At 39.7% G+C, this 20024-nt stretch overlaps 3 protein-coding genes and 1 pseudogene across 9 annotated transcripts; 3 read left to right on the top strand and 1 right to left on the bottom strand.

Annotated features, from left to right (window-relative positions):
• The first annotated feature begins 129 nt into the window (after window positions 1-129).
• Window positions 130-6017, top strand: LOC120898358 (sodium-independent sulfate anion transporter-like). 4 transcript variants are annotated; one of them, XM_040304154.1, is made up of 5 exons: window positions 130-246; window positions 3915-3999; window positions 4062-4714; window positions 4803-5558; window positions 5620-6017. In XM_040304154.1, exons 2-5 carry the CDS (start codon window positions 3927-3929, stop codon window positions 5986-5988), a joined length of 1851 nt encoding a protein of 616 aa, XP_040160088.1. In that variant the 5' UTR covers window positions 130-246; window positions 3915-3926; the 3' UTR covers window positions 5989-6017. The 4 variants fall into 4 exon arrangements, with proteins under 4 accessions (XP_040160088.1, XP_040160077.1, XP_040160068.1 ...); XM_040304143.1 differs by lacking the exon at window positions 130-246 and adding an exon at window positions 3411-3645 and having other exon boundaries at window positions 3771-3999; XM_040304134.1 differs by lacking the exon at window positions 130-246 and adding an exon at window positions 3411-3684 and having other exon boundaries at window positions 3771-3999.
• Window positions 6018-7860: 1843 nt separating this feature from the next.
• On the top strand, window positions 7861-9656 carry LOC120900084 (zinc finger protein 570-like). Its single transcript, XM_040306671.1, has 2 exons — window positions 7861-8136; window positions 8266-9656. The coding sequence occupies exons 1-2, from the start codon at window positions 8054-8056 to the stop codon at window positions 9455-9457; spliced, it is 1275 nt and encodes a 424-aa protein (XP_040162605.1). The 5' UTR covers window positions 7861-8053; the 3' UTR covers window positions 9458-9656.
• On the bottom strand, window positions 9616-12148 carry LOC120900081 (annotated as a pseudogene).
• A 1171-nt stretch (window positions 12149-13319) lies between these two features.
• On the top strand, window positions 13320-17401 carry LOC120900090 (multiple coagulation factor deficiency protein 2 homolog). Of its 4 annotated transcripts, none has more exons than XM_040306705.1 (4): window positions 13320-13701; window positions 13775-13989; window positions 14057-14205; window positions 16705-16991. In XM_040306705.1, the coding sequence occupies exons 1-4, from the start codon at window positions 13603-13605 to the stop codon at window positions 16860-16862; spliced, it is 621 nt and encodes a 206-aa protein (XP_040162639.1). In that variant the 5' UTR covers window positions 13320-13602; the 3' UTR covers window positions 16863-16991. The 4 variants fall into 4 exon arrangements, with proteins under 4 accessions (XP_040162639.1, XP_040162629.1, XP_040162616.1 ...); XM_040306695.1 differs by having other exon boundaries at window positions 16330-16823; XM_040306682.1 differs by lacking the exon at window positions 16705-16991 and adding an exon at window positions 15318-16203.
• The last annotated feature ends 2623 nt before the right edge of the window (window positions 17402-20024 follow it).

The raw sequence follows: 20024 nt of genomic DNA, 5'->3' as shown, positions 1-20024 counted from the left end.
TTTGAATCACGAAGCGAATCTCAAACCTCTGCACAGGCGACCCTCGACATACGACGATTTTGATTGTCGATTGACATTTAATACGGACGTCACAAGAGGCGTAAACTCAAAAAGTTTACGCTTGATTTGTATGGGAGAGCGTAAACTTCTTGTCAAAAGATTTCAGGGTTGTATGGCTGAAATCCAGTTTACGCCAAAGTTTACGCTTCGTGTGACGTCCGTATAAAAGCCATCATTTGGAAAAAGGTAGTATTTTTTTAAATTTCTTACTGATGGCCGTTTTATACACATTCATAATTAGGCGAAAGAACTATGTTGGAGTCAAAGCCTCTATAAATTATTCTAACATACACATTCATAAATATTCTCCAACTAACCAATCTTGAATATTTATATCTTGTTAATGAATTTTTGAGCAAAATCAATACAGTATCGAACATCAGCTGGCATCGCGAAAGAAATGGTTTAAAATTAACAGTCGTTAAAAATTAACCAGAGTCGTTTAAAATTTCTAGAATTTGGCATCGCGAACGCATTGAGTTCATTTGGTAATTTTAACGACTGGTCCTATGCTGCCGTTAAACAAACGACTGTCAAAAGCGTATGCGATAGAAATTAACAGTCGTTTAATTAAACTGCTCGAATTTTTCCCCGTGTTTGCCTATATGCGATATCGAGCAGTCGTTAACTGTTTTCACGGTCGTTTATTTTAACAGGAATGAACAACAAATGAACTCGGTTAAACCAAAATGAACTTTAAACGACTGTTAAAAGAGTTCATTTATTCGCGATGCCGGCTATAGACTGGACGACTGGTCGTTAAAACTAACAAATAAACTCAATGCGTCCGCGATGTCAAATTCTATCAATTTTAAACGACTCTGGTTAATTTTTAACGACTGTTAATTTTAAATCATTTCTTTCGCGATTCCAGCTGTTGTTTTAGAACAAAGAGCTCGCAGAAAATTTGTCGCGGCACAAAAGTTGGTCGTCTAGAAGCAGTGTATCTCGAATGTCGCGTAACTCGGCGAAAGACTGTATCATAGATTTCGATTCTTCAATTTCGATTATAACTTTAATTTGACATAAATTCGATATACGACCTTTAGAGCAGTGGCAATGCTTTTTCGCATACGATTTTATGGGATGGCCTGTCAAATTTTTATATGGGATTTGACAGATAACGTTGGACGACGAAATCGCATCCGATCAGCGTTGCCACCGCCCTTAGACTTACGACTTGCTTTGGGAATCGTTTTCGGTCCCAAATACAGTCGTAACTCGGAGATCACCTGTATTTCGAGATACAGTAGAGCGACGTTCATCCGGGCTTATCGGGGCTCCCCAATTAACATTTGCTCGAAATTGTTTTTCCATATCTACTCGATTAGTACCAGATACGCTTGAAATTGAGAATTTGTGTGTGATCAAGGGTGTTGAAAGCGCCAAAATTTGGTGTGTTCGTAAATTAGTAGTTCCTTTATCGACAGACGATGCCGTCGAGCTCATTTTTCATTCATAGCTATGATTTTTTATGAAAAACAAAAGATAATTTTGTGTGACGTTATTCTATAAAAAATGGGTATTATTTAAGTATAAAATGGAATCATGATATTTAAGTATAACATGACCAACTATAACGATAGGAAACATCATTTTCGAGGGAATCTAGAAGAAAGTAACGAAAAAGCCGCATCACAGTTGATTTTAAAGTACTTTTTCTAACATCTCTTGAAATGGTGTAGTTTAAAAGAAGTTTAAGGTGCCCGAGTGAAATTGTTCGAAATTGTATTTCCCTTTCTGCTCGACTAGTACTCGATAGGCCTGAGATTTGTGTGTGAACAAGAGTGTCAAAAGCGCCATGATTTTGTGTATCCGTAAATTAGACCTTCTTCTATCGATACACGATAACGTCCAGCTCATTTTACATTCATAGTGTAGGTAATCGATGAAGAATGCAAGAAAACTCTGTGGGGTGTTATTTTGTGAAAATTCGATATTTTAAGGTATAAAATGGCTAAATCACCTATTATATCGATAAGAAACGTTATTTGCCGGCAAAACTAGAAGAAAGAAACAAAACATTCGCATCACAGGTGTTTTAAAGGGCTTTTTTCTAAATTCCCTTAAACTGGTGCAGTTTAAGGGAAGTTTGAGGCGTCAGTTTAAGGAAAATAGCTCGAATTCTCAATAATCCGTGCTCGAAAATGTCAATTGGATAATTAACATTTTCGAGCACGAATAGCCGGAATGCGAGCAAAGTCCCTAAACTGGAGCCTTAACCAAAGTGCCAGAAATCCACTAAACGACCACTAAACGGGTTCTAAACGACTCAAGCTCTCTACCTACACGGAATATAGAAAGACTTCGTTTAGCAGACGACAAACGACTCATGCATTCTTAATATAGCAAAAGCTGGTCGTGCCATCTGTTGATGGGATGTACAACCAGTGGAGCTTCCTCGCTTAGATGAGAGCTTTCTCATTCCCTCTATACTATTCTATGGTTTTGCGTTGAAATTATACATTGTTAGAACTAGAACGGCGATACGATTGTTTAAATACTAAACTCCAATTGAAACCACCAGCACTGAAGCAAGTGAGATTTGAGTAATGGTCGTTGGTGTTGATACCCACGTATCTGACCACACGACCATTCATATAGATTTTTGCTCAGAATGTTAGAAGGCTATATAGATCATGATAAGATGAAACTTGTCGAAACACATTAAAAGAAAAGGATAGCAATATAATGATGAGTTGTAATACGCCATCTATTGATCAAACCAATGAAGCTGTGGAACTTTCTTTTTTTTAATATATATTTGATTTTCCAGTTTAAGCTTAATCCGTGGTGCTTGGGAAACTTCCCTTAAACTGCACCAGTTCAGGGGAATTAAAAAAATGGCCTTTAAAATCAACTGTGATGCGGCTTTTTCGTTGCTTTCTTCTAGATTTGCTCGGAAATGATGTTTCCTATCGTTATAGTTGGCCATGTAGCCATTTCATACTTAAATAATAGCGATTTTTCATAAAATAACGCTACACAAAAGTAACTTTTTTTTTCATCAAAAATCAAAGATTTGAATGTTAAATGTGCTCGGCGGCATCGTTCATCGATAGAAGAAAATCTTTTTTACGAGCACACCCAATCTTGGCGCTTTTAACACACTTTATCACACACAAATCCACAATTTCAGGCGTATCGAGTACTAATCGAGCAGATATGGGACAACAGTTTCGAGCAAATGTCACTTGGGTGGGGAGTAGTCCCTACATTTTTTGGAACTGCGTAATTCTAGAGCCGCCTGTACTCGTATCTTGACAGCTGTTTAAGACAGCTTTCAAAATAACAACAAAACATTTGTTTATTGCCAATTGCCCTCCGTTCTCTGCAAGCCACACGTAATTTGAGAAGAAACATGTTTTAGAATTGCTTTGTGCACAAATCGTATTGTAATGGGTTCAAACATTTTTATAATTGTAAAAGAAAATCAATACTCCTTTAAGTGTAATAATTCAGAGGCAACTTAGGGCCTACACTGTATCTCGCGTACGGCACGCGTTCAACGGCAGATTGATACATAATCTGTCTTATTGGAATGACCTATATTGTGATAATGTAATTGTTTGTGCTACTATGACGGTATTTATCATGAAGGCTAAGATAACGATACTAAGCTGGGTACTCTTTATAACCATACTATCAACGCACTCTCATCGTTGCCGACATCCGTAGTTATTAACGGAATATCTTTATGATACGTTTAGGTAAAAACTTCCTTACCAACTTCGGCACACTTCTTCCCTTCAATTCATATTGCAAACAATTGAAATTATGATGGTTTACAACCTGCGGCATCTATGATTATAAAGAGAACGGAGCTGTAATGAAGAGTTGACGACTTATTTCAGATTTGAAACACAATGAACACAGAAGCAACGGAGAGCACATTGTACACGGTGAAGGAGAATGTAGCGGTAGAACCCGAAAGACGAGGTACGTACTGCGCAGATGGGGTGAAAAGTTCAATAATTCATTAGATATACACACGTTTACAGACAGTCTGGATCATCGAGAACATTTTCCCAACTTTGGGCATCACATTGTACGTCAGTTCAACAATTTATGGACAAAAGAAACGGCATTACGCAGGCTCCCATTTTTAAAATGGGCACCAAATTATAATCTTACTAGTCTGGTATCTGATATTATTGCCGGCATTACGGTTGGTCTTACATCTATACCCCAAAGTATCGCCTACGCCACCGTGGCCAACCTGGAACCCCAGTATGGATTATACTCGAACTTCATGGGGTCGTTTATTTATGCTTTCCTAGGATCTGTCAAAGAGATCACGGTCGCCCCAACTGCCGTAATGGCGTTGATGGTTCAACAACCTGTGCTGGACCTTGGACCAGCTGGGGCCGTTTTGTTGTCATTTTTATCAGGATGCATCATGCTCCTGCTGGGATGTTTCAACTTTGGATTTGTGGTGCAATTCATATCAATGCCAGTGATCACGGGATTTATTACAGCTGCTGCAATAACCATCATCAGCAGCCAGCTGAAGTCTTTGATGGGAATTTCCTCTTCAGGAAAGTCTTCTGGGTTCGTCGACACTTGGATCAATCTGTACGAAAACATTGGCGAAACACGGCTTTGGGACTCGGTATTAGGATTTAGTTCGCTGACGCTACTGATTCTTTTGACGGTAAGTTTGGTAACTGACTAATGTTTCATATTTTCTCTCTCGTAAGCCTCTAATCAGCCATTGTATATCACTTTATTATTTATTTCAGCTCATTAAGGGACGCGGCAAAGGGGCTTGGAAAATATTCACAAAATATATCTGCTTACTGAGAAATGCCATGATCGTGCTGAGCGGAGGATTGCTCGCATATATTTGTAGCACTCAAGAAAAGTATCCTTTTAGACTAACCGGAAAAGTGGCGTCAGGCCTGCCCTCAATACAACTTCCTCCGTTTGAAACAGAGCATGATGGCAAACATTACGACTTTGGTGATATGTTACGCATCCTTGGATCGTCTGTGATTTCGATTCCTCTCATATCTATTCTCGAAATCGTATCAATAGGAAAAGCATTTTCGCGTGGAAGGTTAGTAGATGCAACACAAGAAATGCTTTCACTTGGGTGCTGCAATGTGGCAAGTTCCTTCATATCCTCCATACCGACAACCGCTTCGTTCGCCAGATCCGCGATTAACAGTAGCAGCGGAGTAGTTACACCATTTGGTGGTGTATTTACGGGAGCATTGGTTTTGCTTGCGCTCGGACTGCTGACAGATTATTTTTTCTACATTCCAAAAACTACATTGGCAGCAGTCATCATTGCAGCAATGATATTCATCATTGAGTATCGAGCTGTAGCAGAAATGTGGCGTATTAAGAGAATGGATATGGTGCCCTTTTTAGTAACAGTTATAGCATGTCTGTTTTTGGGCCTGGAAATTGGAATTGTCGTTGGCATCGCTGTCAATTTATGCTTCCCTCTCTATCTAACATCTCGTCCTAGAATTACCCATCGTATTATGAATGTAAGTAAGGATGCATTGGTTATCGCACGGCATAACCTCATTTCCATATCTTTTTTTGCAGGTCAAAGAAGCAACCGTATTGATCATTCGTCCTGATAGCGACCTTGCGTTTTCATCGGCAGAATATTTCCGCGAGAAGATCCTTAAACTAGTCACAAAAACCTTACCCGATATTGTGTTGATCGATGGTGAATGGGTCAAATTTGTGGACAGTACAGTAGTCCGAAATTTGTCTAGCACCGTTAGTGACCTCAAGCAACAAGAACGGCATGTGCTACTTTGGAGGTGGGATAGGAATGTGCGGAATGCTCTTTATCGCTTTAAAAAAGATAAATTTATGCCATTGTTCCGAAATGACGAAAGTGCCGAAAAAGTGATAGAAAATTGGAAGCCAGGATTTGTAAACGATTCTTTTGTCAATAATGTATAAAAAATCACCATTCTGACTTTCTCTTAGCAGTCACGTGCGTTGTGTTTATATTTGTGTATCTATATGAGAAATAGAGCTACAACACCGCGCGCGACAAAAAGTAGCTCAATTTTGCAAACAGAGCTACTCGTCTCGCGCGACATTTCTGCTTCGTCCGAAATATTCGAATTGTCAAGTTTGTTTACGAGCCAGATTAATGATAAAAATTACATTTGAACACATCATTAAAAAAATAAAAATAATTTAAAAACACGTTTTGAAGGCAAATCTTGATTTTGATTTTAATGAATTAAGGCCAGGGGATATTTTCCGTACTCGCTGTTGTAATTTCGATGTTCACTAGCGCATCTGGCGGCGGCTGGTGAAAGCTTTTTTTGGTCATCGATGGAATGGTCGTGCTGAATCTCAAAATAAAGTATTATTTTCATCGTTTTCCATTGCGAAAATGGATGCAATGCGTCCAAACATATATATATATATACAGGCAGTCCCCGAGATACACGGTTAATGGGGACCGAAAACGGCAGCAAAATACCGCGTATCTCGAGTTTCCGCGTAAGTCGAATCTCGTGATTTCCAGCCAAAATATCACTAATTTTCGTGCAATTTTGCAAGTAGGGGATGATTTTAACCACTAAAATAATTATTTGATATGTTTCTACTGAATTGAACAGTTTAAAACCTTTCGAAATGGTATTTCACATTCGATCAATACGGAAATTATTTGGTATTTCACAATTGATGTGTCAAATCAGTACAATTTGCTCAAAGAACTGTCAAATTTGAAAAACCGCGTATCTCCGAATCCGCGTATAAGAGGTACCGTGTATCTCGGGGACCGCCTGTATATATATATATATATATATATATATATATATATATATATATATATATATATATATATATATATATATATATATATATATATATATATATATATATATATATATATATATATATATATACATATATATATATATATGTGTGTACCTTTAACAAAACTTTTACTGTCCGATTCAAATAAAACACATAGAAAAATAACATATTTCCTTAAGCAGCTTCAAATTGTTTGAAAAAATGATTCGGTCAGTCACTAGACCGGGTCCAGGTGCGCTAGAGAAAGTCGAAGTTTCACTAGCGAGTACGGACAATGTCCTCCGGCTTTTAAAAAAGCGTTTTTAAAATGTTTTTATTTTATTTTTCCAGTAGCGATTATCTAGCTTCGTTTGATACTTTGATTTATCCTACAACACGTATGACTAGACATTGTACCCGTACGTAACATTTACCGTGTCCTTACATTAGCCCTCTCCAACCTTTCAAAACTGAGCTACTGGATACCCGCAAGTGATGGAAGACTCATCCATCGAACCCATCGTACCCTCAACTCCATATAATTTTGAAAGGAGTTCGATGGGTTCGCTACTGGCCATTGACATGTGTAAACAGGGTTTTATGGTTTTGGATCCCATCTGAACATGGTTATTTGGATCCCAAGTGCCATAAATCCACTAAACGACCACTAAATGGATTCTAAATGACTCAAGCTCTATAACTAAACGGAATATACAAAGACTTCGTTTTACAGACGGCAAACGACTCATGTATTCTTAAAATAGCAAAAGGCTGGTGGCGCCACCTGTTGGTGGGATATCCAATCAGTGGAGCTTCCTCGCTTGGAGGAGAGCTTTCTCATTTCCCCTGTACTGTTGTATGGTTCGGCATTGAAGATTTTGCTTGATTTTTCATGTTGGCTGTCGTGTTCGATTGGTGCCAGAGCGCCGCCCTAGTTGTTGTTAAACAGAAAATTCAGTTAATGACAAGCTGTCAAAAATGTCAACTTTTTGCTTGACAGATTGTTTTACTCGTTTTATCTTTTTTCGTTCTGTTGTCTCCGAATGACATGTAAACAAATTATCGCTACTTAAAATGCTATTTGTAAATAGATAGTTTCTTATCGGATCTTTATCCCATAAATCCAAGGTTCTCGAAGAAAAAAACCTCTTTGGTATCCCGTTGCTGGCAGTATAAAGATAAAACGTTGTAGGTTTGCCAGTAATTGGCAATGTTCAGCAATATCGAAAAGTGCAATATGGAGCAGACAACGCAAACAAAAAACAGTTCCGAATCCGAACTTCGGGAAGACGTGTAAGGAAAACTGACGAATGGTGCTGTTCTGACCGCTCCTCCGCATTATAATCACATTTATATACCGGATATGTAGGTGATATTTGCATGTTTGCATGTTAATGTTCTTGCTTTTCTCGATTGTTACAGGCCCAACGATAATCCAGAGACCTACTGTCGATTGTGTTTCTCCGAAACCAATGTTCATCCGCTCTTCCCACAGAACGGGGGACTGATACGTGAAATGACCGAAAAGATACGGAACTGCGCCGGTATACATATTAGTGTGCGGGACGACTATCCAGCCGGACTATGTTTTGCGTGCCTGTCGATATTAGATGAGATTCATCAGTTTCAACAACGAAGTAAACATTGTGACGAAATCATTCGTACCAAGCGCGGTCTGCTGGAGCAGATTACAGTGAAAGTAGAAATGACGGAAGAAGATGGTGTACATTTTATCCCCCCTGGCGGAGGAAGCTGCACCGGCCTAGGAGCTAGTGAAGACTACGCAAATGATGATTGTCTTACGGAGAGCAGTATTATTGCAGAAGCTATAACTAGTTTGAATGGAATTGGAGAGCTAATGGGAGAATTTCACAGCAGTACCGACTCGACGTCTACGCCACATTTGTTGAAAACCGAATTAGAGGCTACCAGTGGGGGTAAGGATCACCGTTGCATGGTCTGTAGCAAACTTTTTCCTGACCGTGAGACTTGGATGATCCATTTAGGCGAACATGCGGATGAACGACCATACCAGTGCATTGAATGCTTGGCTCAGTTTCGCGAAAAACGATCACTTGCAAGGCACATGAAGGCAGTCCACGAAGAAGTGCGTGATCGTCAGTGTCCATACTGCCCTAAGTCATTTAAATACAGTCATCATCTGCGGTATCATATACGAACGCACACCGGCGAAAAGCCGTATGTGTGTGAAATCTGTAACGATTGCTTCTCACAGCATATACAATGGAAACGACATATGTTAAAACATCAGCAAATTCGCAAACCGCCACCACCAATTACTATTACACCTCGAAATATACCAGTAGAGGAACCAAAAACAATCAAATGTGAATTTTGCCCGCGTGTCTTTTCCCGATTGCAAGACTATCGACGACATCAGCCAAGTCACAATGCACACAACCTTAATCTAAGCTCTTTGCAGCACCACGCACAACTTCATCATTTTCAGCAACAGCAACAGCATCATCCACTGCCGCAACAACCAACTTTGCATCAACATGACTTAACTCTGCAGCACCATCAGCATGCTAACCATATACAGCACGACAACGTTTCACAACAGCTAGGTACGCAATTACCTCTGCGAGAGTAATCACATCTAAGATATTCAATGTTATCGTGAGAATGTCATTTGGTTCACGAAATGATGGCAGATAAGTGATGGTTGCTAGGTCTCGATATATCTAGACAAATAATATAATAAAGGTAATATATTTCACATTTTCAATGAGGATATGCTGATAAACACCATTAATAAAATAATAAAAAATAGTATATATTTTTTTCAAATATTCTTGCTGTACCAGGCCTTTTTTCCGCAGATTTGCTTTGGTAAAATTTCAACATTCCTAATTTCGGTTCGTTCATTTGCGCCGTATTGGTTAAACGGTAAGCAACAACTAAACACATCACTCCGTTGGTATTTGATAGTGTAGATGTTTCCAACGAGCCACGGCATCCTGCAGTTGCACATCGGCGCGCAGCAATGGAATAAATAATTCTTTTCGCATGCGCAGAAATACAAATGCTACTTTGGCATCGAATCGCCATAACATAAGACGAATCTGTCGTATCCTTAGATCCTCCTCAATACTGACGAAATTCTTCGCTACGGTAGTGTCAGCAAAATGAATATTTTGACCATCAATCACAACTACATCAATGTGATCACGCTGGTCAATGCGTTTCAGTATCCAATCGCGCAAACATTCTGCCGAAGAAAAGGCAAGCGATTGATCCACTTTGACCAATAGCACGGTAAGTCCTGAAAGTTGGATTTCTTCGCCTGATAGACCGGGAGTCGACATCAGATAAAGTAGAATGCAACAATTTAATCCGATTCCTACCAAAATACCGTAATCTAGCTCGTAGAACAAACAAGCCAATGCGGTTGCCAGAAAGGGAATCAGATCCATCTTCTTCGAACGCCAAATGTTACCGATTTCTTCGTAATCGGGCATAAATAGCATGGCTGAGATGACGACCGACGCGAGTGTTGCCTTGGGAATGTAGTATAGTGCATCGGTGAATAATGCCAATGATATTGTCAACACTACCGCTGTTACCGCACAGCTCATCGTTGTTCGTACGCCGCTACTATTGTTTAATGCCGAACGCGTAAAGGAACCTGCTGCTGGCAATGGCGAACAAAATGAGACAACTAAATTCGACATTCCAAGTGCAATCATTTCTTGTGTCGCGTCAATAATTTTTCCTTTGGAAAAGGCTTTTCCGACCGACACAATTTCAAGAGTTGTTACCAGAGGAATCGTTATGATGGATGTTCGCATTACGCTTAGCATGTCCCCAAAGCTGTACTCAGTACCATTTATATTCGTGTACGAGAAAGGAGGCATCTGAAAGACCGGCAATCCAGCCGGCACGTGGCCAGTTAAGTTGAATACAGAATCATCCATATCAAGTTTTAAGATAATAAGCAAGCGTAGCTCCTGCCACCACGATCAACGCATTTCGCAACAATACCAGATATTTGAAAAAAGTTCGCCATCTGCCTTCACCCAAGTCTTTTGTAAGCTAAAAGAAAGAACAATACATACGTGTGAACTTATTTGTTCCATGCTGCGTTTCAAACGCGTACAAATATTGTACTTACCCTTAGTGAACAAAGAACAACAATCGAACAGCAACCAAGAATACAATCTGCCATTCGTACTTCATCTAGATGCGCGAATACATTTGTCCATGATGTTACAAAATCACTGCTTTTTCCTTGCGTCTTAATGCCCAGTAGAGATCGTATTTGGGCACTCCCGATAGTCAAACAAGCGGCGAAGGTAAATCCCATAACCACTGGTATGGATATGAAACGAACAAGAACTCCTAGATTTAATGCGCCGAATGAGATGGTTACAACAGCAGCCAGGAATGTTAACAGTGCTGTGCCATATTCCAGTTCCTTCACTACATGTTGGACCATTATAGCAGTAAGCGATGTTGGAGCAATCGTAACGTCCTTCACACTTCCGAACACAGCGTATGCAAGGCAACCCAATATGTTGGAGTACAACCCATACTGTGGACTTAAGTTGGCCAAAATTCCGTAGGCAATGCTTTGAGGTATAGCTGTTAATGCTACGGTGATCCCTGCTATTAGATCGTACATCACATAAGAGCATTGATACTTTGGTAACCAAGAAAGAACTGGTAGACATTTTTTAACCATGGAATAGTTAAACAATATTCTTGCCCGTCGTCGAAACCATTGCACCATTTCTCTAGGCGGTGACTCTCGATAGTCGTAGCTGATAAAACGCTCTGTTTGATGGTCCGAGTCCGAAACAAAATGCAAAAAATTATTAGATACAATTTAAATGGATGAAGTGAATATCTATACAGTATAGTTACCGTCATTTTGATTCACGACCAATCGAGATACTTGCGGCATTTCTGTTTGGACCTGACTATCTGCCTCTTTTGACATATCTTGCATCTTCAACACCATGCACCAAAGAGGGAAACGTTTCCTTGACAACGAGCAGGCAATCGGACTATCAGACAAAATTGTAGCTTGTTGTATGACTTTTGCTTACAATGTAAATAGCTCCACCACATCGTAACAACAGTTCGTCTTCGACACCAGCAAAAACAGCAAACAAAGCAGGAAATGGGAGACAGCGATAAGCGATTCAATTAGCTACGTTGCTTCAGTTTGAATTGTCGGATACTGTCTCTTTAGTAAAACAAATTTGTTTCTTATCGCTCAGCTTGAATAAGTCATGGAACAACGAGCGATAAGTTTTCACGCGATTTCCCACATGCATCGTAGTGCGTGATATTCCCGTTGAGAAAAGTAAAGAAAAAGGTACGACCAATGTAAGCAGCTTTTAATCAATCTTTATTAATGATTGGTTTTAGCAAAAAGTGTAGATCCTCTGCTCGGCATGTGCATAGCCCTTCGCTGTTGCAGTAGCCTCCAGTTTTGCCTTTAATCACACAATACATTTTGCATGTAATCGATGATACGACATCTGCAGTAAATAATTTACACGTGGATTGTAATGTAACTGTCGTTCCCGACACGGCGATTGCACATATAAGTGCGATTACTGCTGCTGCAATGAAACTCTTCATAATGATGATACAAAGACGAGGAACCGAACACTGATCCATATTTGCCGGAATATATAACTTAAGTATAGCAATTTCTCAGTACTGCTCAGTACTGGCAAAATATCAGCTGTACAAATAAAGATGTTTCTGTTCATTTCGCGAGTGAAACGGAATATGCGTATAGCATTGGAGTACCTGTAGATGTATGTGTGTGTGTGTGTTGTACTTAGTGACTTCTTCATTCAATAACCTGGCATATTTTGCCTAAACATAAATTCGTTTTTAGCATAAATGAAGCCACACACATTCAAAACATGATTAACATGTTTGCATGCTTATTGTCCCTGGCGTTACAATTTATGAGACGATAACGTTGGTCGGGCTCATACAGAAATATGATCCTCATTTTACATCGTTACTGTGTAGTCAAGTCCCTACTACGAAGAACGTTCCCGGATAAGCATCGAAACTCCTCCGGCAATGCAACATCCTACGCGGTGTTGATTGAAGCGTCGCGCTACTCCTATATTAAGTTGTAATTCGCTGAAAACATAATTTTCATGACCATGTATCAAAAAATCATAACGGAAATGTATTTCAATGAAGTGTTCAAATGTTTTATTTTTCTAAATACTTTTCGCGTTGAATAAATCTTGTCTATTATTCTACAAACACTTTTAAAATGCATTTTGGTTAACAATTGCAGGTGTTTCATAACACATCTTTAAACCAATCATTGTGAAAAAATCAATTCTGAACAATTTACATTCAGTGCACCGGTTTAGGTATGCTTTACCCAAAGTAAAGTTTTGCAACAGGTGTTATACGCATGTACAGAATTAAAATGTCAAAATTTCCGCCCTTGCTGTCAAACAAGCCCGTAAACAATCTTCTTGTTGTCAATGTTCGGTTAATACGTGGTGTTTTTCAATCCAGTGGACAAAAATGTATATGCGTGCGATCTTAGAAACAGACCTTTAACCTTCCACGCATAGCGTTGGTAAGACCGCATCGCTTCTCACTGGATAAAGCTTTCATTGTTCATTGTTCTTACCTACGTAATCAGTTTCTATCGTATGCGCTAACGTCGTCTGTTGAATAAAAGTGAAAGTTTGTCAAAGTGCAGGACCTGTAGAAAGTGCCGCTTCGTGACGTGTTGGAACAATAATGAAGCATAGCGTGTTGATAACCTTGGCCATATTGATGCAGCTTGCATCGTTGGCTATTTGTCAACGTGTAGCACCAGGAGTTAATCCAAACCATTATGTAAGTTAACAAGTGTGTTTTAACTCATTTCCTACTTAGCTATATAATCGAATCGATTGGCAACAATTCCCAGCAACAACAACAACAATATCAGCCGCCCCCTCCGCAGTATCAGCAACAAGCTCCCCAACATCAGCAGCCGCAATATCAACAACAACCGCCCCAACAACAGCAGCAACCCCAGTATCAACAACAGCAATTTCAACAACAGCAGCAACATCAGCAGCCCCATGGCGAACATGGGCAACAGCAAGTGCTGCATACTGGAAATTTACAACAGGAGAAACAGTATGATATTCAACCGAAAGCTATGTTAATTGATGCTCTACAAATATAACTCTGCGTTCACTTCTAGGCACATTGCTGAACATATGGAAGTACCAATCGATACGAGCAAAATGAGCGAACAAGAACTACAATTCCATTACTTCAAAATGCACGATTCGGACAATAACAACAAGTTGGATGGTTGTGAACTCATAAAATCACTCATTCATTGGCACGGTAAGCAACTGTTATGACATACCATTTTAAAGCTATGATTATGCTTGTGCGCAATTTATCTGTTATTCATTTACCATCAATATCATGTTTTAGCAAAATATGCACACGGTATTTGGCTATTCAATTTTATCATTGCTTTGAGTTTTCTATGTACGCATTCATTAAGTTAAGCTGTCAGTTTCAATCGATTCAAATTCAAATGCATGTCTATTTTTCTTCTTTGGTGAAAGATCTACGGAGCCAAATGCACCTACCTTAACTAATTATAATTCTCCTAGCGGTTTAGTTTATTATTGAGGAGGGATGTTGTTTCGAATGGCTTTTAAGAAGTCGACACGTCTCTATTAGACGATCACCGGCCCTCCAAAAGGTATGCGGTGGACCCTTCATAACGAGTACTTCTTTTAAGGAGGTTTTTCACAAAAATGCTCCACAAATACCCCTTTTAACGAACACAGTTTTTCACAATGAGAAACAATATTTGCAGTATTGGTACTTATTATTTTATTACAAAAGCGGAAAAATACCATTAATAAAAAGATGGTTATATTTTAAATGTGCTACACGCTTATAAAGCCGTGAGTTTTCATCTCTAGAATCTCGGTTGATTAGTTGGGACTGCCAGTTGAAAAAGCGTCGTATTGAAGTGTGCTATTTTAGCATTGTTTTGGCCGTGGAACCAATTATTCTGCTGCTCATACCAATGTTATGTTAAGTGACTTTTTTTATAAGAATATTGTATAACAATTGAGTGACTGGAACAAATTAATCTCGTTTTTCGGGGTCTAATGCATTGTATTATAATGATTTACTTTTGGTGCTGGCTGACATCCCTTTTACAATGTGTATGTTAGGCAAATATAAGCAACGGTGCTAGTGTGTGCCTTTCTCGCTGTTTTTTTTTAACTTGCCATTGGGCCCTTTTTACTTTTTTTTTACTAACACAACATAGACAATCATGTAGTACAGAAACAAAATGCAAAACAGTTAAACAAAAACATAAATCTTTGCACGAATTGGTCGCACAATTGTTACACTGGTTGTATTTTTTTTAAACAACACCATCTATTCTCCTATCATTCCTCTTCTACTCTTCGTGCCAAATGATGTAGAGCAAGGCAAGGCACAAGAAAACAGTGGGCATCCGCAGCACGAAGAAAAAATTTTCTCAAACGATGAACTCTCCGCGCTGATAGATCCCATTCTTAACTCAGACGACCATAATCAAGATGGTTTCATCGACTATCCGGAGTTTGTTCGAGCTCAGCACAAAGCAGCACAGCAGCAACAAGACCAGCAACAACAGCAACCACACCCTTAGTTTTTTTTTTCAGTGCAACTCAGCTCAAATCATTGGCTTAGTGACGTCCGCGATAGACTGGCAAAATAATAACTGAGCTTTTAAAAGCATAAATCCTCCTTGCATTCAAAAGCAGGGTGGCCTACGGGGCAAAAAAAAATCTAATGTTAGAAACATTTCGTTTGATCTGATAAAGAAACAAATCATTCCTGGGCCGAATAGTTCAAACATCCTTGATCCATACTGATAAAACACAGGGCAGTATTAACTCCGAGAGGACATTCCGTCAAAGTTTGTTCTAGTATTACAATATTTCGAATATTAATCCTTTCAAAATTGGCAGCGCTTAGTATAAAAGACAAGGCTAAGAATTTAGTGGCGTAGCTCGGAGTTTTATTTCTTGTTTCATACATTAATGCAAAGACTGTAAAAAATATACTGAACGCACTTTCATTCTACAAAAAAAGAAAAGGATTAATACGAGACACTAAAACGTAATGGCTGCGATATAATGCAAACGCACAACGATCGCACAAAAACGTTTACTTTTATTTGCATTAAAAACGAATGTTGTGTGCTTATATGTTGTTGTAAATGTACATGTTTGTTTCGCTTAAGATTATTTGTTGCAAAGTGGCAAGGTATCAAAAATCAAATGGAAGGGTTGAAGAAAAACCACAACAAGAATATATCAATCATTCTGTGTCGATCATTAGTGTGTCCGAAACCATTCGTCATTTTTTTGTCCGAGTATATGCATTTGTATTGTTATGAAGGTCTTTATTGTTTCGGTTAGCTGGGCATTACATTATCCGCAATTACAGCTGAGGATAAAACAGGACACCATGAAGAACAAGCGCCTAGGCCAGAGTATACAGACGAACAGTTGGAAGATATCGTCGATTCGGTACTGCGGATGATGGATGTGAATACGGACGGTTTCATAGATTACACTGAATATCGAATGTCCGGTGTAGAAGAAAATAGACGCGATGATTTTCCTGAAGGACGATAAAGTTCAACGTCAAGATAAATAGTAACTAGAAGCAATTGTTAACATAAATAGATATGTTCATAGTTGTTGCGAATGGTTGTGGACCATTGTATGCTTACGCCTATGTGGTCGTCCTATAAAAAGATCATCACAACTTGTATAGCGAGAGACTTCCAAGTTCTAACAACACTGTTTCCTCGTTCAGAGAAAGACAACGGCGAAGGCGAACATGATCACGAACCGGTTGCGTACACCGATGAGCAACTGTCAGGAATTGTAGACGCAGTAATGAAAAATATGGATCGTAACAATGATGGTGTTGTTGACTGGCCGGAGTATGTACTGTCCTCAAGCCGGCGTTAAATATGCATGAACTGTTTCTTTCATTCCAACCATAGCCTGTTTTTTTGTTTTAATGTTTTTTTTCTTCTGTAACTCCCTTTCATGGTGTTTTTATTTTACTGTACTAATAAAAGTATGCATCCTAACCAATTGGGAATTTTATTTCAGTTCAATTATAGAATACATAAATTACCGAATCTGTGCCCTACGTAATGCACAAATATATGCACGAAGATTTGAATATCTTAAATGACTGATTTACTGATTGCAGACAATAAAGATGAACACATCGGCGAAATGCCTTCAGAAGGAGCGCCCGAAAATCACAATGATGCACAACCATACGACGACGCTACACTACAATCCTTGGTTGATCCAATAATGGATATGATGGACAAAGATCATGATGGATTTATAACGTATACTGAATATCGACAGCACGAAAATGCACAAAATTCTTAACAAAATTAGCAAATATTTGCATTCATGTGGCAGTATAAATAGTTGTTGTGAGTGGAGCTGTGGTCAGTGAGAAATAAAATAAAATTCCGAAACAATCATTTTTGAGTTGTTCCAATGTTTGTAAATATACATATTTATATCACGATCAAAGTTACAGAACATGTCGAGAACCCAATTCCGATTCCGATAACTAATTGGTTGGCTTAGCGATACGTTGTAGAATCGCCCGCCCCCACGCTAATGGGGGCGGAGGAAACATGTACCCACGTCTCAACACGGACTCTCTAAGGAACATTACTGTCCAACAGGAATTCAAAGCCGCTTTAGACGAGTCTCTACTACCAGAAAACAGATATGAAACTACGAGCGAGAGGTGGAACGCTCTAAAAACAAAAATAATAAACTGTGCAAGAAATATACTCCAACCGTATAAAATAAATGCATAAAAAATATTTAATATATACAAAATATATAAATTAAAAATAAATGCATAAACCTAATGCATACCGAGCAATGCAACAACAGCATAGAACGCGGGTATGCGCAGAGGAATACTCATGGCTCAGACGCGAAGAGAAACGAGTTCACTGCTCCAAGAAACATGCACGGGAAGAGCAAAACATGCGGGAACTAGAGTAAACCAGAGATGCGTATCAACACGAAAGTTTTACCAAGCGATAGCAGGTCATAGAAATAACGTTACACCTAAGGTAACCTGCTGTCGCAACAAGGATAGATATCTGGTTAGTAAGCAGCCAGAGGTCCTTTCGCGGTGATGAATTACTCAACGACCAGTTTAACAAACAGCTAGAAAGAAGTGCCACTAGCAGATAGTGTCATGCTACTGCCACCTAGCATAGAAGAAACACGAAAGGCTATCCGTCGGCTAAAATAACAAGGCACCCAGAACCGACGGAATTGCAGCTGAACTGGTCAAGAATGGAGGTGCACGACAAGAAAACGAGATTCATCAAATTGTTACTTAGGTGTGGGATAGTGAATCGATGCCTTGTGATTGGAATCTCGGCATCATCTACCCCATATACAAGAAGGGAGACAGGTTGGACTGCAACAACTACAGGGGTATTGCGGTGTTGAATACCGCTTATAAAATATTCTCCCTGATCCTTCAGGATTGTCTTGTCCCGAACATCGAAGAGACAGTCGGAAACTGTCAAAGAGGATTCCGAAACTAAAAATCAACCACTGATCAGATCTTCACCATGGCTGAATACAGATACAACACATACCATCTCTTCATTGATTTCAAAGCCTCATATGATAGCATAGCCAGGGTAAAACTGTATGACGCTATGAGCTCTTTTGGAATCCCGGCCAAACTGATAAGGCTAGTTAGAATGACTATGACCAATGTCACTTGCCAGGTGAGGGTGGATGGAAAACTCTCAGGACTTTTTGCTACCACCAAATTTCTGCGCCAGGGAGACGGGCTTGCCTGTCTCCTATTCAACCTGGCGCTAGAGAGGGCCATCCGCGACTCGAGGGTGGAGACTACGGGAACCATCTTCTATAAGTCAACCCACACCCTGACATACGCTGATGATATAGACATCATTGGTCTGCGGCTCTCCTATGTATCAGAAGCCTACCAAGGGATTGAACAGGCGGCAGAGAGCCTCGGATTGCATATAAACGAGACAAAGACCAAACTGATGGTGGCAACATCAGCGAGCCTACCAATAAATAATCAGAATTTACGTAGGCGAGACGTGCAGATAGGTGAAAGCACTTTTGAAGTCGTCCCAGAATTCACCTATCTTGGGTCAAAGGTCAATAGCATGGAAGATGAGTTGCGCGCAAGGATGCTGGCTGCCAACCGATCATTCTACAGCCTGAAAATCAGTTCACCTCAAAGAACAATTCGCGACGGGCGAAGCTGGGACTATATAGTACTTATATAGTACCGGTACTAACATACGCCTCTGAGACATGGACACTGTCCAAATCTGACGAAACCCTCTTAGCCGCGTTCGTGAGAAAGATGCTCAGAAGGATACTTGGCCTCGTATGTATGGAAGGACACTCGAGGAGCCGCTATAATGTCGAGCTATACGAGACGTACGGCGACTTCACTGTCGTACAGCGTACCAAGCTCACCACTCTCCGTTGGGCTGGCCATGTTGTACGCATGGAAACGGACGACCCAGCCCGTAAAGTCTTTTTAGGCCGTACACAAAAACGAGACGGCGTGGTAGGCCAACATTGAGGTAGCAAGATGGCGTGGAGGCGTCCGGTATTAAGGCCGCGATAACGGACTGGCAGACGAAGGCCAGAGACCGTGAGCAGTTTCAGACACTACTGAGGCAGGCCAACACCGCAAAGCGGTTGTAGCGCCGGTGTTGAGAAGCGTTACGATTCGGAAGGATATTCATTTGGTCAAACCTTTATTACAAGGACCTTTAAAAAGATTGCATAAAAAATATAGTTTATTTGCTTCCGTTTTGTTTGACTTCCTTTTTGCTTCTGCCCTTTCTTCCTCTCTCTCTCTCTCTCACACACACACTATCTTTTCTTTTCTATTTATCTTGTCTACAGATCGATATTGGATTCTACGGTCGTACCTTACAGCCGGATAAACAAGTAAGTAAAGGTTCTATGAAAATTAATTATGTGTTAAAATGTGTTCATAGCTGTTTATACGATGGTTCATATTTTCACCTGGTTAAAATTTATTCTGGTTTAAGAAACACTGATTGGCGA

The sequence above is a fragment of the Anopheles arabiensis genome, chromosome 2 (assembly GCF_016920715.1).
Source record: "Anopheles arabiensis isolate DONGOLA chromosome 2, AaraD3, whole genome shotgun sequence".
Classification (NCBI taxonomy): domain Eukaryota; kingdom Metazoa; phylum Arthropoda; class Insecta; order Diptera; family Culicidae; genus Anopheles; species Anopheles arabiensis.
The sequence above is the reverse complement of the archived record's forward strand: the minus strand, read 5'-3'. Positions and strand labels throughout refer to the sequence as shown.

Excerpts from the sequence above, each read along its gene's own strand:
- LOC120898358 (XM_040304154.1), top strand. The coding sequence starts at position 3,927 with ATGAACACAGAAGCAACGGAGAGCACATTGTACACGGTGAAGGAGAAT. Across the intron at positions 4,000-4,061 it reads GGTAGAACCCGAAAGACGAG|ACAGTCTGGATCATCGAGAA; the intron begins GTACGTACTGCG and ends ACACGTTTACAG. Across the intron at positions 5,559-5,619 it reads TTACCCATCGTATTATGAAT|GTCAAAGAAGCAACCGTATT; the intron begins GTAAGTAAGGAT and ends CTTTTTTTGCAG.
- LOC120900084 (XM_040306671.1), top strand. The coding sequence starts at position 8,054 with ATGTTCAGCAATATCGAAAAGTGCAATATGGAGCAGACAACGCAAACA. Across the intron at positions 8,137-8,265 it reads TCCGAACTTCGGGAAGACGT|GCCCAACGATAATCCAGAGA; the intron begins GTAAGGAAAACT and ends CGATTGTTACAG.
- LOC120900090 (XM_040306682.1), top strand. The coding sequence starts at position 13,603 with ATGAAGCATAGCGTGTTGATAACCTTGGCCATATTGATGCAGCTTGCA. Across the intron at positions 13,702-13,774 it reads GAGTTAATCCAAACCATTAT|CAACAACAACAACAATATCA; the intron begins GTAAGTTAACAA and ends AACAATTCCCAG. Across the intron at positions 13,990-14,056 it reads AATTTACAACAGGAGAAACA|GCACATTGCTGAACATATGG; the intron begins GTATGATATTCA and ends GTTCACTTCTAG.